At 45.1% G+C, this 13,938-nt stretch overlaps 1 protein-coding gene across 1 annotated transcript in view; it reads right to left on the bottom strand.

Moving 5' to 3' along the window:
- Nucleotides 1-13,514, bottom strand: part of ST8SIA1 (ST8 alpha-N-acetyl-neuraminide alpha-2,8-sialyltransferase 1) — a 121,569-nt gene extending 108,055 nt beyond the window's left edge. The window contains exon 1 of the mRNA XM_027726591.2: nucleotides 13,203-13,514. Within this exon, the coding sequence (XP_027582392.1) occupies nucleotides 13,203-13,447 (245 nt within the window). The 5' untranslated portion in view covers nucleotides 13,448-13,514. The remainder of the gene's footprint in view (nucleotides 1-13,202) is intronic.
- Nucleotides 13,515-13,938: the final 424 nt, after the last annotated feature.

The following is a 13,938-nucleotide window of genomic DNA, read 5'->3' as shown; positions in this document are numbered from 1 at the left end:
TAAGCCTGAGCTGCTGGTGTACCAGAGGACAGTCTAATCCTCAGCAAACAAAGTTCACTAGATGTCAGGTCTGTGGATTGTCTAGTTGGTAAGGTGCAATCACGGAATGAAAAAAAAAAAACAGAGCAACAAATGTTGTTTTCCTGTCTTATTGCTAACCATATGGACATTTTCCCTACCACAGCTCTTAAGTAGGACAGGTACCAGAGATAGCTGCAGTGAGTGGGCTGTACTCCACATATTTCATCACTCTACTTCCAAATCTCACCACTTGAACAGTCATCGCTAGAGCAAAATGATTCTCCTATCTTGTGGCATGAAAATGCCCTCTCCTATTACAGTTTCATAGCCTCTCTTATTCCTCACATTGGCCATTGAAACTGGACCTTCAATTTACTCAAGAGATCTGCTTCCATCTGATATTTGAGCTTCTTCACTGAGATTATAATTTAGCCCATATTGTTTTAATTGTTACTTCCTTGGGTTATCTTGCCTAACCAACTGAGCTGTTCTTAAACTGTCCAATTAATGTTTTATTCTTATTAGATTGCCCTTCTGATTTATCCACATACTCATTCTCAAATTTCCTAGCTACAATCTTTCTTTCTCCACTATTCTGCTTCACATAAATGTTTCTTTATTCTCTGCTCTTAGTATTTCTTCTTCTTCAGCACCCCTGCTGCTACAATCTACGTGCCTGTATTTTGTTAAACCCTATCCAATCCTTCACCTCCCAATCTCCCAAAGCCCCTCCATCTCACCACATTACCATCACCCCCTCCCATCCTCCCTCCAAGTGCGTGTATTTTCTTTCCTTCTGGAGTACCCCACTGGGCAATCCTTTCCTCTAAGCTGATTAGGGGGTTCTGACACTTTTCCCAATAGAAAACTCAGTTTTCAAGTAAGAATAAGAATATATGAAGGAAGACAACCTGTTCCTGAGAACAGCCAGCAAGCAGGACAAGGCTAAATGCCAGCAGGGCTGTGTACCCTGCCCTGCCTCTCACTCCACGGTCCTGTCACAGGGGACAAAAGGAGCTGAGGGAACCGGGGACAGAAGTGGAGCCTAATTAGCACCACTATTTATAGAACATCTTCCTCTTTGAAGTGGGAAGAGGTGCTGGTGACAGCTAAGGTAGTTCTGGAGATGATCCAAAGTGTTAAGGTAATCCGCTTCAAAAAACACCGGGGGCATAAGTTATTCTTGAGCTGGCGCGCCTGCAATGTCACCTGTGAGTAAGTTTTCAACGGGCAGCATGCCCAGCCACCACCAGGTAGGGAGGGATGCAAGGACAGGACCAGGAAAAGGAGGTAAGAAATCCCAAGGGTACCCCTCCACTACTCTTTTGAGAGGAGGTGTACCAGCTTCCTCAGGCGAAGGATAAGCCCAGAGGACCCAAAGTACTTTTCATTATGAATCAACTTTCTGAAGTTTTATGGTCTTTTTACAGTATCAATATTTAAAAGATGCTGCTAAAAAGAGCAAGGAAAAATCCTAAACAAACCTTCAAGAAATTAACGCAAGAAATCTACTCAGTATGAGGATAAAAGTAAAAATTCACTAAATAAATCATCCAGCCTACTTAGTCCTTCAACAAGGCATCTTAAGAGAGGACACTGCCTGAGAGTTGGTTTAAAAATACTTTTAAATCTCATTTATTTGTGCTCGTTGCCTAGTCCAGAGCAAATGTGTTTTATGAGATCTTCCTCCCCGGTACATTCAACCCGTTTACTTTAGACCTAAAAAGGTGATGATGAAAGGACAAAGCCTTCATTCTTCCTTCAAACTTGTTGAAAACTAATCTGTTCTTAGCAGTTACCCAACAGTTTAAGGAATACCTGTAGACAGGCAGCATTTCAGGAGTGGAAACAACTTCTCAAGGATTTTAGGATTCTTTTTTATTTCTCTAAGGCAAAGTAAGTTATCGATCTTAAAGGGAGAGGAGTTAAGAGTCTCACAAGACAGACTGCACAGCCACAAAAGACATCACCTGAAACCAAACGATCAGGTTAAATTTGGGAAAGAACTTATTAAGCTCTACAGTCCTGAGCAAGCTCATATTCACCTAGGCTGATCCATGGTTTCAAGTGAAAGCACACTACACACATGCTCTTGGCTGTGCTACAGAGAAGAGAGCCCACACTCCAGTGGAAACCCCACGAGCCCATTTGCCTCCATGCCAGCAGAGAGAACTTTGCTTTTCTCCACGATGTAGATCTGCTGTTCTGCAGCAGATGAGAAAACGGAATTTGTACTAAACTTGTAAAACCAACTGAGAGTATAACAACTTGGGCCAGTGAATACATTTTTCCACAGATTAGGTGGGGAAGAACAACAAAGTCGACCCGCTTAGTGCAAGACTTTCACTAGCAATGGCCTGTTTGACATGTGAAACACAAACCAGGTTTTTTAAAACAAAATCAGAGAAAGCATCAAAGACACAAGGCAAAAATAAACATGTTATCACATGTTGGACCTCATTAGCATTTACTGAACTACACTAGATAAGTGTTTTCACTTGTTCTGTTGTCTAAACAGAACTATCAAAACACATGATTTCTCTAATGATAGGTTTACTTTTTTGTTGTCGTTACCATTTTTGGATCAGCGAAGCTGAAGTTCCACACTCTGCTGTTCCCTTCTGGATCTGCTTAAACATTTAAAGGCAACGGCTGGAACAGGACAGAAAGAATAAATATCTCATGTGCATTTTTACTGCCTCATCCAACTGGGCATACAAAAAACTGGAGATGTTCAGCATTTGTCCATAAGGCTTAGCAAGTGTGTTTGTGCTAGATGCTTGCTGGGTGCCAAGACAAAATGTTCAATAATATGACCTATAAAGGAATGCCCAGATTGGTCTTGTTTCTCCTATTCCCTTCACTGTTGCAGTTTCCTTAGTTAAAAAATGCATCTAATTATAGGCTGATATGTAATTCTCACTACAGCAATCCCTAGCAGTTAAAAATCACGAGTCGGGCCCCCAAAATTATGATTAAGGCACAGAAACAAGGCATCTGAAGAACAACAACCCACAACAAATTTTTATTTGCCTTTTCGGGGCCGAGCCACCACTCACATTTACAAGCACTTCACTTTAGCTATGAGGACTGAAAAATTCCTTTTCATTTTTATTCCATGAAACCAAGACTACCACAAATTCACCCGACTGCAGGAGCTGGCACAAGTATTCCAAGGGTGGGGAACAGCAGAGTTTGTAGCATTCCCTAAGTCACACTAACTGCCCCTAACCACAAACATATGCAGTTCAGCATCTGCTCCTGCTTTGCTCTGGGAGAGGAGTAAGCATCACCAAGCCAGGTGGAATTTCACAGGTGGACACCCCCTGGACTGCTGATCCAGAGCCTGAAAACAGTCAGGGGCATGGCCCTTGAGGGTCTCCTAATACTTCATAATTAAGACCACCACAGTGATAAATGTTAAACTCCTCTCTCCACATAACCAAGGAATAGTGGCTGATGTGTAAACTTTCTGAGAACTTAACAGGTGAGCTCTCTGCTTTACCCATAACTCTTCAGAAGAGCAGGACAGATGCACGCAGAGAGACTTAAGTTTCTCATCCCTTTTCTTAATTAATATCATAAAAATTACAGAGGTCTAAAAGCTAACAAAAATTAAATACAGCATGTATTTCTTTAAAAGGTGTTTTTTGAATCAATCTTAAGCAAGCTGTAGCAAGAGACTTCACCCTATCATTCCCATTCTCATCTGATCCAACAGCATTCCTCTGCTCCTGCCTCGTGAATATTGCATTTCCTTTCTATCCCATACTATGGCCATACCCTGCATGGATTTATTCTCATGGCTTTTACATTCTCATTAAGTAGTAAATGGCACAACACAGGAGACTGCAAAGAGTCTGAACCTTGTCAGACAAACAAGAACCTAATGCTGCCTGAGTGGATGGCAGTAAATCACCCACAACGAGCAAGGGTAATCTAAAGATTACAGTCTAATTAGGGATGTCTACTGCAGCACTCACTGCTGCTGCTGTCTAGTGACAGAGCCCACAGATCAAGCAGCTCCCACCTTTCCTGGCGCTCCCACCTTTCTTGCTCCCACCAAGCTTTCATGTGACCTAGAGACTGAACACTAAGCTGATGATTTGCATGGGTCAGGTACAACCATTAAAGAACATGAACATCAGCTGAAGAGATGCTTCAAGAAGAAAGTAACAAATACCTGTGCTCAACCCCCTGAGTAGCCTCATAACTCCTTTCTTTTCTTTGCCTTTCTCCGGATCCTGATTTGCTCCCGTTCCGCACCAGCTGCTCTCACTGTGCTCTGAGCTGCTGTTCACCAAGTATCATTTCACCCTCTGACTCCCATGACTGCAGCAGAAACCTTGAGGAGCACCCGAGGATGACATGGAGGTGCTGCCGTGGTGCAGAGGGGACCAAAAGATCCCTGTGCTGTGGGGCGGGTGGATCTGAGACGTGAGGCAAAGAAGGGCCCAAAGCACAGCATCACGTGGGGCATCACACAAAGAATTAGGGAACATCACTGTCAGCAAATGCAATGTGAGGGCACAAAAAGCCAAGAGGTGCACTGCTGACCAGCAGTGCTGCTCAGCAGATGAGAGGAAACAGAGACAGAAAAGTCAAGATACAGCTGGAGAGGGAGGAAAACACACAGGTAGCAGAGTAGGGTGACAGCAGCCAACAGCACACAAGCTCTGTGAGGGCTATTTCTTTTCTCCCCAGATGGGTCTAAGGTAGAAGATAAGATATATGGAAAGAATAGGGAACAAAAAAGAGCAGCTAAAGAGGAAGGACAGTGGTTAAAGCAGTCAGTTACTTAGCCCAAGGAGTAAAAATTTTGGTCAAAAGTAAGAATCTGAATTGCCTCAGTAGATGAAGATTCATTCTTTGACTTCTTTGTTCATGTTAGACTCTGGTTAATCTTTCCCTGTGTTTTTTTTTTTCTCCTCACAAAGGCACATGCCTGATTCCACATGCATGTTTTTAAACACTAAGCCAAACAGAGCATACAACCTATTACAAATGGTAACATACCATCATTTAAATACTGGTGAGGATTTGCAAGAATGTAGGAGTGTGAAATGTAATGAAAATATTTATCCATCACTAATCAAAAGTTTATCAACATTCTAAAAAAAAGGACTGCTACATGGCAACTCAATAGGGAATAAAAGTGAAACTGTAAGGTACTATCCAGGAACAGTGATTCATTTCCCAAGTGAATGCTATACATGGAAAAAAAAGCTCTTCTATTCCCTTCTGAATAGATAAATACTTCAGTGAAAGCCATAGAAAGAAGATAAAAATTTACATGAAAGCATTACACACTTCACAAGTAGCAAGCTGGTGTCTCCAGGTACCAGCAGCAAGAAGAGCCAGTACCCACCAAACTGTCACCACAAGTGAAGGATCACTCCTCCAGAGAATACTCAGGCAGCCTGTCACTTGCCCAGGTATTTCTTCACACTGAAAATTGAACTAACAGGTGGAAAAACCACTCCATTAATCAAAATTCCTAATCTGCATAGCTGGGACAAATCTCACTACATGCTTTCTTGGAACGAAAATCCTTCAGAGTAGCTGAGTAACCTGAGAGTCTTCATCCCATTTGTCATTAAACCTAAGTCTTACCAACTCACTGAGAGAGGCAGGCATCAGAGAGCCTTGGATTCAGCATCACCCTCCCTCATTGCATATTTCAGTGCTTTTTGAACTGGTTCTCCCAACCATTGTAGCAGCAGATACCTCATCACCCTGCACTGGGACACACCACGCTGCAGGACCATCAGCACACGGAAAACATCCTTCATGATGGAACCTCCAAACATTGAAGCAGACAAAACAGAATTCCCAGAGCTCTCATTTGGCCAAGACAGAACACATAGGAAAACACTAAAACCTTTTCACTGGGGGAAAATAATAAAAATTATGTTTTGTTTGTTTTTCATCTTTGACAGGAAATACAAAGCTTTTATCCTCTATTACAGCAATGGCCACTCCAGGCATTCCAGAAATAGGCAGAGCAAATTTTTCCCACAAGAAAGCAAGCAAAATAGCTGTTCTGTTTTCCTAGTGCTCCTGAAAATACAGGCTAGCTACACAACAGCTTTTAAATTAAAGCTGGCTGTGCATCCTCAGAGCAGAGGCGACCTGACGAGTAGAGACTTTATCTTGCTAATACACGAAGGCAAAGTCTGCAGTTTACCTGGAAAGCCTGATAGCCAACAATTGGGATGCCAAGGATGGAAAATGACAAATGCCCCAAGCATCAATGCTGAGCTGCAAGACTCTGAAGAAGATGACTGGTAACTCAGTAGGGGAGGGAGATAAAGGAGTAAATAATTTCACACAGGTTCTTCATATTACTGCTATGAATGTTGATTGGATAATTATAAAAGGAGCCATCCAAAAAGTCTGGGGCTCCCCTGAAAGCTGAGGAGGGCATCAAGCAGCTTAAGAATAGGAATAGACTGAAGAGGTGAAGGAAAAAATAAAAAGGAAAAAATATAAACAAGGTGGTTGTTTGGGAAATTAAGTGATGCTGACAGCAAACATGGAAGACAAAAAAGTTAACCATTTCTATTCAGTATTCAGCTGTTCCCAGCAGCTTTAAAAGCCTCATTGTAGCCACATCTCCACTTGAAAAGAAAAACTCTAAACCAAGAAATTCAGGAAGGCATTTTCCTGGCAGATGAAACAGTAGAAGTCAAAATAATCCCATCTGTTTTGATTTAATACAGCATCAACAAAAAAACCCACCACTGTGCTGGCCGTAAAATATTTTATAACAATCTGATTTCAACAGAGCAGTGGGAAAGTGACCTTCAGAATCCTGGTCAAAGCCAGGATGTTGTTCTCCATGGTTTAATTCACCTTGTTAAAAATTTCAACTATCACTAAGGTCAAGGCGACAGGCACAACTTCTTCACAAAGCCCAGAGCTTCCGTAGCAATTACTTTAAAAGGCTTTGCCAGGGCCAAATGACTTATCAGTGCCTCATCCCAACCTCTGTTTATCACAGATTAAAAGACCTGGCAGAAGAATTGTCTCTGGTCTTCTGGACGTAAAAACTGTGACATGACAAAACCTGAACATGCACTGAGGTTTACAAATAGTACTTAACATGGATTAATGTGCCTCAGCATGAATTTAACTCCATGCAGCTATTTTAAAATGATTTAACGTTAGGAGGAATTTTCTCGTACTTTGAGGACCCCATGCAGCATACAGAAAAAGATTAATAGTTATACAGGGATTTAAAATTTAAGCATTTTTTTGGTGCTTACAAAACTGGAACAACAGAAAACTGCAGTGCAAACAGACTCCTCATTTCAGTGAGGTTCATCCACATTGTGGGAGGATAAATTCTAAAGGGGGAAAGACAACTCATTTTCCATAGGTCTTTTAATATATATCATTGAACACATGTCAAATGGGAGCAACACTCTCAGCTGCTCTGAAGATGAAAATTACAACTAAAAGAATAAATCACCAGTGACTGTATTGTATGGACAAGTCAGTGCCCATTCCATCCACTCTACGGCATTAAAAAGGAAAGCACAGATGTAAAAATGCACAAATCCAGCAGTGTCTGTGTATGTACATACCAGACTTTTGGGGCCCTAGTTGGGTAACCTAAATTCCAGTAAAGTCTCTGTTCCTCCTGTTCCCCAGTGCCTGGCTCTGGGCCTTTGGATGCTCCCGGCTAACAGGAAAAGAGCCTCAGGGAGTTGGCTACATCTTTGCAAGACATTAGAAACAAGGAACTCAACTGACTGCTTCATGGGGATCATGAATCAAGTCTGTAAGAAAATGCTACTTAGGGTCAAGGAAGGAGGATATCAGGAGCTGGAACTTCGGAATTTCAGTCAATTCCTATCTTGCCAGCACAGCCCTCATCTGCAAAGACACAGTGAGCTAATTCTCATAGTTTTCATGTCATCCAGGTATCCAAAGACATCTAAAGATCTTAAAGATATGGAGCCAAAACCCTCTACAGCTTGCTTTCTTCATCACAGCCTCCAAATAATAACATGGAATAAGAACATTTCTTTCCTCTCATCCTTAACTTGCTCTTCAAATTGTACCTTTTCACCAAAACAACTTCCCACCTCAGCTACAGACACCAAGAAACCACAAATTACAACACACTTATCACCAATGAAGCAAATACAACTAGAAAAAAAAAATCAAGCAAAATGTTGATAAAAACACAGCCCGACAGTAGCAGAACCTACTCAGGAGAGAAAAATCAGCTGGATTCTGCCACTGCACAGCATGTGAGCGTATCCATTAGTTTCAGGGCAGGGCATCACAGGCCACAGAGGCAGAACTAACCTAAGCCAGCACCTCCCAGCTCTGCTCTTAAGTCCATCCTTCATATGTCTCAGTGAGAGAAGCAGGAATAATTCCGCATCTGCTAAAGCTGTTTAAGCAGGGCAAAACTCTTATCTAACTCTCACTTGAGCAACATGAAGTTTAATCTCAGATTTGTCCTGAAATACTCCACTTGGGATTGCAACACATCAAAAGAGAAGACAAAAAAAAGCCATCTGAACTAAAGAAACCCTTGCTGACTAGGCAGTACCATTCGTCTCACCCAGACGGGGAAGTGACCTGGAATTGTGTGTTAACACAATCCAGAATGAAAAAGGATTTGCACACGGGGAAGCTCCTCGGAGCCCGTAGTCATTGCACTCAAGGTACAGACAAGGAACAGCTGGCAGAGAGCAGCTGGCAGGGAAGGTTACAGTCGGAAGAGCCCCTCCGGCACAGCACACAGAGGCAACAGAACATTCTTTTTGCAAGGCACGCGAAAGGCTCCACACAGTCTGTCCACACTGCAAGCACCAGAGAGCCTGCCATGCCCGGATATCCCGTCCAGTTTGGCCACTGATCCCGTTGTGTGATTTCACAGCAGTAGCTTCTCCACTCTGTCCGCGGAAAATGGACAAGAGGCCACGCCTGATGAAAAGGAGGGAAGAAGCCACCTGCCAAGGTGAGCATGGCCCGCTTGGCTCGAGGGACAGAGGGGACATCACGGAAGAGCAGAGTCAAGTTGTAGCAGATGCTTTGGACTGGAGGCAGGTCACAAACAGTGAGTTCACAGGGGACATCTTCCACCAGCTTAATCAAGTTACCCCCAGAATAAACCCTGGGTGATCTTTCGGCATCACACAAAATTGATGCAGCAGAAGCAAGATCACAGTCTGAATCTCAAGGGAGGCCTTTCTGTTGCCATGCAGAGATTGTTCCGTCTCTTCCTGAAGAACCTCTAAGTCACTAATCACCACTGAACCCCTTCGGTGGGACTCCTGACAGTCAAAAATCCACTGGCCCCAAGCAAAGTCACTCCTCAGAGAAGGTCCAATCCAATCAAAAGTGTCATATAAACACACAGCGCTTGGGATTTGTGGTTGTATGGAGCTTGTAAGGCGGACGAAAAGATCCAGCTATGCCTTTAATGAATTGCAACATTTTAAATAAAACCATCCTAAAGGTATTATTGTATGTCATTTACTTCAACAAATAACAGACAACAATTAACAACATTTTTGCCTAAGTAATTTCAGCAGCCCCAGGCTCTTAAAAAAAACCCTGAGCAATCTGTAAAAACAATTAGGGCGCAATAACATTAACCACCTCAGAGGATGACAAGCCATTATATTGTAGGCAAATTAGCCATGTTAGCTATTAGTGACTGTAATGACAATCTCATTCCTATTCTGACCACTTTGTAGTTCAAGCAGTTTACCATCTGACTGACAGACTATTCAGCATTTGTCAGACAGGAGATGTTTCCACAGCGGAGAGTTTGACTACCCTTGGCCACTCCTGAGTTGAAATTTAAAGGATGCCACTAGTGATAGATGTCTGGTAGGCTGTGCTCACAACCACAAATGCCCTGAATTTGAGGACTTTAAAGGAACCTATGTTCAGCTGAGGAAAGGATTTGGACCAATAGCTCTTTTAATCAACTTTTAATGCAACTTCAGTTGCATCTTCAGGCTTTTCAACACACGTCCTTCCATCGAAGAACGCAGGCAGCTCTCGTGCTGACACCCACTGCACTGCTGGCAGCACGACTCGGTGCACTTGTAGAATCACAGAATGGTTTGGCCTGTAAGGGACCTTAACAATCATCTCATTCCCTTAACAATCATCAAGCAACCCCACAGCCATGGGCAAGGGTAGCTTCCACTGAAACAGGTTGCTCAGGGCCCCATCCAACATGCGAGGACCTCTCACAAAAGCCATGCATGTAGAGTCCAGGCTGAGAGCATGCTTTAAACACAGAGTCACACACAGTCAAAGGCTTAATCCTGCTCATTTTGTTACTCCCATAAACTATCCTTCATCACAGCTGCAGCAAGACACCGCACACTTCAAAAGAGTAATCCATGGCTATTTACACAGGTATTTTTATTTGAAAACCAGCTCTGGGAATCCTTATTCGAACACAAAACCCTCATTGAATCATTCCACAAGGACCAGGACAGTCTGTGTTCTTGCATTAGCAAGAGTTTACATGGATCTGATCTTTACATAAGGTTTCTGGCTGTTCAGAGCGGAGGAAGGGGCAGTGAAGACTGAGGAGCTACTGGCACTTGGTTGCCAGAATTCAACTCAAAATACTCCAAATTACCCAGATGCTTTCATTGACCTTGCTAAGTCACTTAGTGATGTTGTCTTTGATCCAGGTACAGAAGGCAAAGGGGTAGTAGCCCTTTACTGAGGTTTGAAAAATATTATTTGATCAAGTTAATTACCCAACATCTACTTCAACAGTAGGAGTCCACAAAGGAGTAGAAAAACCCATCAGATGTTGGCTCTGTGTAGCAAGGATCTGGCTATTCAAACACCTGTACAATATCACAAATGCCACCACATTACACAAAGCAGTAATGTGAAAGTTTGCATATAGATTTTTAGCACAGACTAATTCAAAGTTTATGCTTCAAAAACTGAGTAAAACTAAAATTGTTTGGTAACTAGAGTCTGGCAGGAGACTAGGGAGAATGGCAATTGACACTGTTCTTAAATAATATATTAACAATACATTAAAGTCCACTTAGTATTAGACTAGTATGGAAACACACACGACTTGAAAGTCCACATGCAGGTTGTCTGTGAAGCTCTATCCCTCCTTTCCTATTCAAACAGAGACTCACATTCACAGGCAGTTTCCAGCAGAAAGTGAGATTTGGAAGTTTTACAGCAAGCTTGCTTAGAGACAGCAGGACCAGAGCAAAGACTGAGACAGTGTTTCTGTTAATCACCTCAAATATACAGCAGCCTGCCCGACATGGACTTCAATTTCAAAACATTCTATCATGATAAGAAGCAAATTTATGCAGCAAAAAGAGAGCTCTATGTCACAACTATTTGAATCATATAGTATACTATACTCACTACGTATCTCCAGTGTACAATTTCTCTTAAAAACTTGATTTTTTGAAAGAGATTGATTTAAAGCTCATTGTATTTAGCACTGCACCAACTCATCAACAGACACGGATAAGAAACAATAGGTCCTATTATTGCATGAGACTCTCTTCAGTAGTATCTCTGAGATTATCACTATGCCTGGAGAGTGGAGAAACATATGGGCAAGTGGAATAGCTGATGAACCACACAGAGTTTTTGTTACTAAACCACGTGGTGGAAATGGTCTAAAACTGCTTTGTAAACTGAAGCTGCAGCAGCGCTGCGAATCTTCAGACAATATTTGGTTTACAAACATGAAAAATAATAGACCAAACTCCTTCCTACATCATCTATCAGGGTAATTTTTTAAAAATCTGGATTCTTCTACCCCCCAAATGGGGATCTGTAGCACAACAGGATTAATTAGTACGCAAGAAGATCAAGCTAGTTTCTAGTGTTAGTTAGGTGTTCTAGGAAAAGGGTCACGCATCTGTATCTTATTGCTAGTTCTGTATTAAAGACAGGACTTCAACCAGGCCTGCCCAGTGAGATAATATTAACACACCCCTGCTTATCACCTGTCATTGTGTATGTCTCCTGCAGGCTTGGAAGAACTGTAAAGTTTCTGTTATCCCAGCAGGCAAGACATTAACCGATCACATGTCAGTTCCCGTTCATGGCTAATGCAAATACATTCAAAAAAATACTGAAGAACATAAAACTGTACACTACTTAAAAACAAAGGAAAAAATAAAAAGGGGTAATAAAGGCCCTTGGAATTTGGGTCTGATTCATTCTAGCTTTTACTAAAGAGGGTTGGGAGGGGGTTTGGGGGGGGTTTGTTTGTTTTCCGGTTTACCACTTACTCTGATCTTTAATTTTCTACTCGGAGGACAGGGAGAAACCCCAGCTTCCCTCCGGGAAAAGGAGGGAAATCTGCTTCTCTTCCACTTGTCTGCATTTTACCCAGACACATGTGAAATTTTTGCGAAGATGAGAATCCCCCCTGCACACGCTTTTAAGGCAGGGCCATTCAAAAAAATCCTCCCCGCTGCAGAGACCCGGTTCTCCACCGCTATCAGCGGCACCCTGACTGCAACATTCCTCCTCTCCTGTGCAGCTGGGTAAGGTGAAATGGGCTCCAAGGATTATCGCCATTTCCCAGCCACGTCAAAAGAAAAGAGAAAAAAAGGTGCCTTTTCACGTGGTTTCTATAATAAACCGCAGAGTCAAGGACCAGCGCGGTGCTTCTCAAGTGCTCCTCGGAGCGGGGATGCTGACACGAATGCACATCCACGCAGACCTTCCCTTACGCATCCCAGGAAGCTCCACAAGCCGAGCTTTCCCTGGCAGCAACCTGGCAGTGCCCATCTCTGAGGGAAGCCGGGCTCCCAGCCCCGGGCTTTGTTAGCAGCCACAGGGGCTGCCGGTGCAGCTGCTATCCGGGAAGCGAGAAGCATCCTATTGTGCGGGCAATGCCGCAAGCCTCGGAAATCTCAGCCCCCTTGGAAAGGCATCCCTGCGAGGAAAAGCCTCCATCCCCCGCGCCGAGCCCCTTCTCCTCCCCGCAGCAAACGGAGCCACCCAAAAAAAAGTTTTACTGGGCAAGAGGGGCGGGCAGGGCTGGGAAAAAAAACAAAGGGTCGGGGAGGAAAGAATAAAGTTTGGGGTTTGGCGGGGCGGGGAGGGCGCCCGGGAGGGCTCCGGCAGCCACCCGCCTGCCCGCGGCTCCGCGCCCGTCCCCGCTGCCCTTGGGCCGCGCACGGCGGTACCTGAACAGGGCGACCGCAGTCTGGTTCCTCCTCCACGCCTTGCCCTGCTGCAGCAGCACCCCCTGCACGATCTCCTTCTCGTCGGGCAGCCGGTACACGGGGAAGACGTAGAGCCAGCAGAGGACGAAGACGCCCAGGGCGCTGGCGCCCACGGGCAGGCGGGTGCGCGGCCACTTCCACGGCAGCCCCGCCATCCTCATCCTCCTCCCGCAGCACCGCCGCGGCTCCGGGCCGCGCTCCGGCATCAGGCCCGCGCCATGCGGCGCCCGCGGGCTCAGCCCGGCTCAGCTCAGCCCGGCTCAGCTCAGCCCGGCTCAGCTCAGCCCGGCTCAGCTCAGCCCCGCCGCCGCCCGCGCCCCGAGCCCGGCGGGCCGCCCGCCGCCATCGCCGCCCAGCCGGCCGGGGGGGTCGGGGCTGCTGCCGGCGCTGCTGCCGCTGCGCCGCGGCTCGCTCCTGTCTCGGCGGTGGCGGCTGCCGCCCGTCCTCACAGTCATTTGGTCCCTCGCGTTCCCCGCCAGACGATGCTCCGCCGCTCCCCGCCCTCCCTCCGCCTCCCGCCGAGCTCCTCGCTCGCTCCCTCGCTAAGGACGGACCCGGTAAATTTCCACCCCGCCCCGGCCCGGGGGGTGCCCCGGCCCCTCCGCCCGCCCCCCAGACGCGGAGGGGGAAGGGAGAGAGGGAGGGCAGCGGCGCCGGCAACCCGAGTGCTGCGGGGATCTGCTCCGGCGCCGCGGCC

Source organism: Pipra filicauda, unplaced genomic scaffold (assembly GCF_003945595.2).
Source record: "Pipra filicauda isolate LSUMZ 115617 unplaced genomic scaffold, ASM394559v2 scaffold2_size9829703_pilon, whole genome shotgun sequence".
Taxonomy (NCBI): Eukaryota; Metazoa; Chordata; class Aves; order Passeriformes; family Pipridae; genus Pipra; species Pipra filicauda.
Note: the sequence above shows the minus strand (reverse complement) of the source record. Positions and strands in the feature narration are given on the sequence as shown.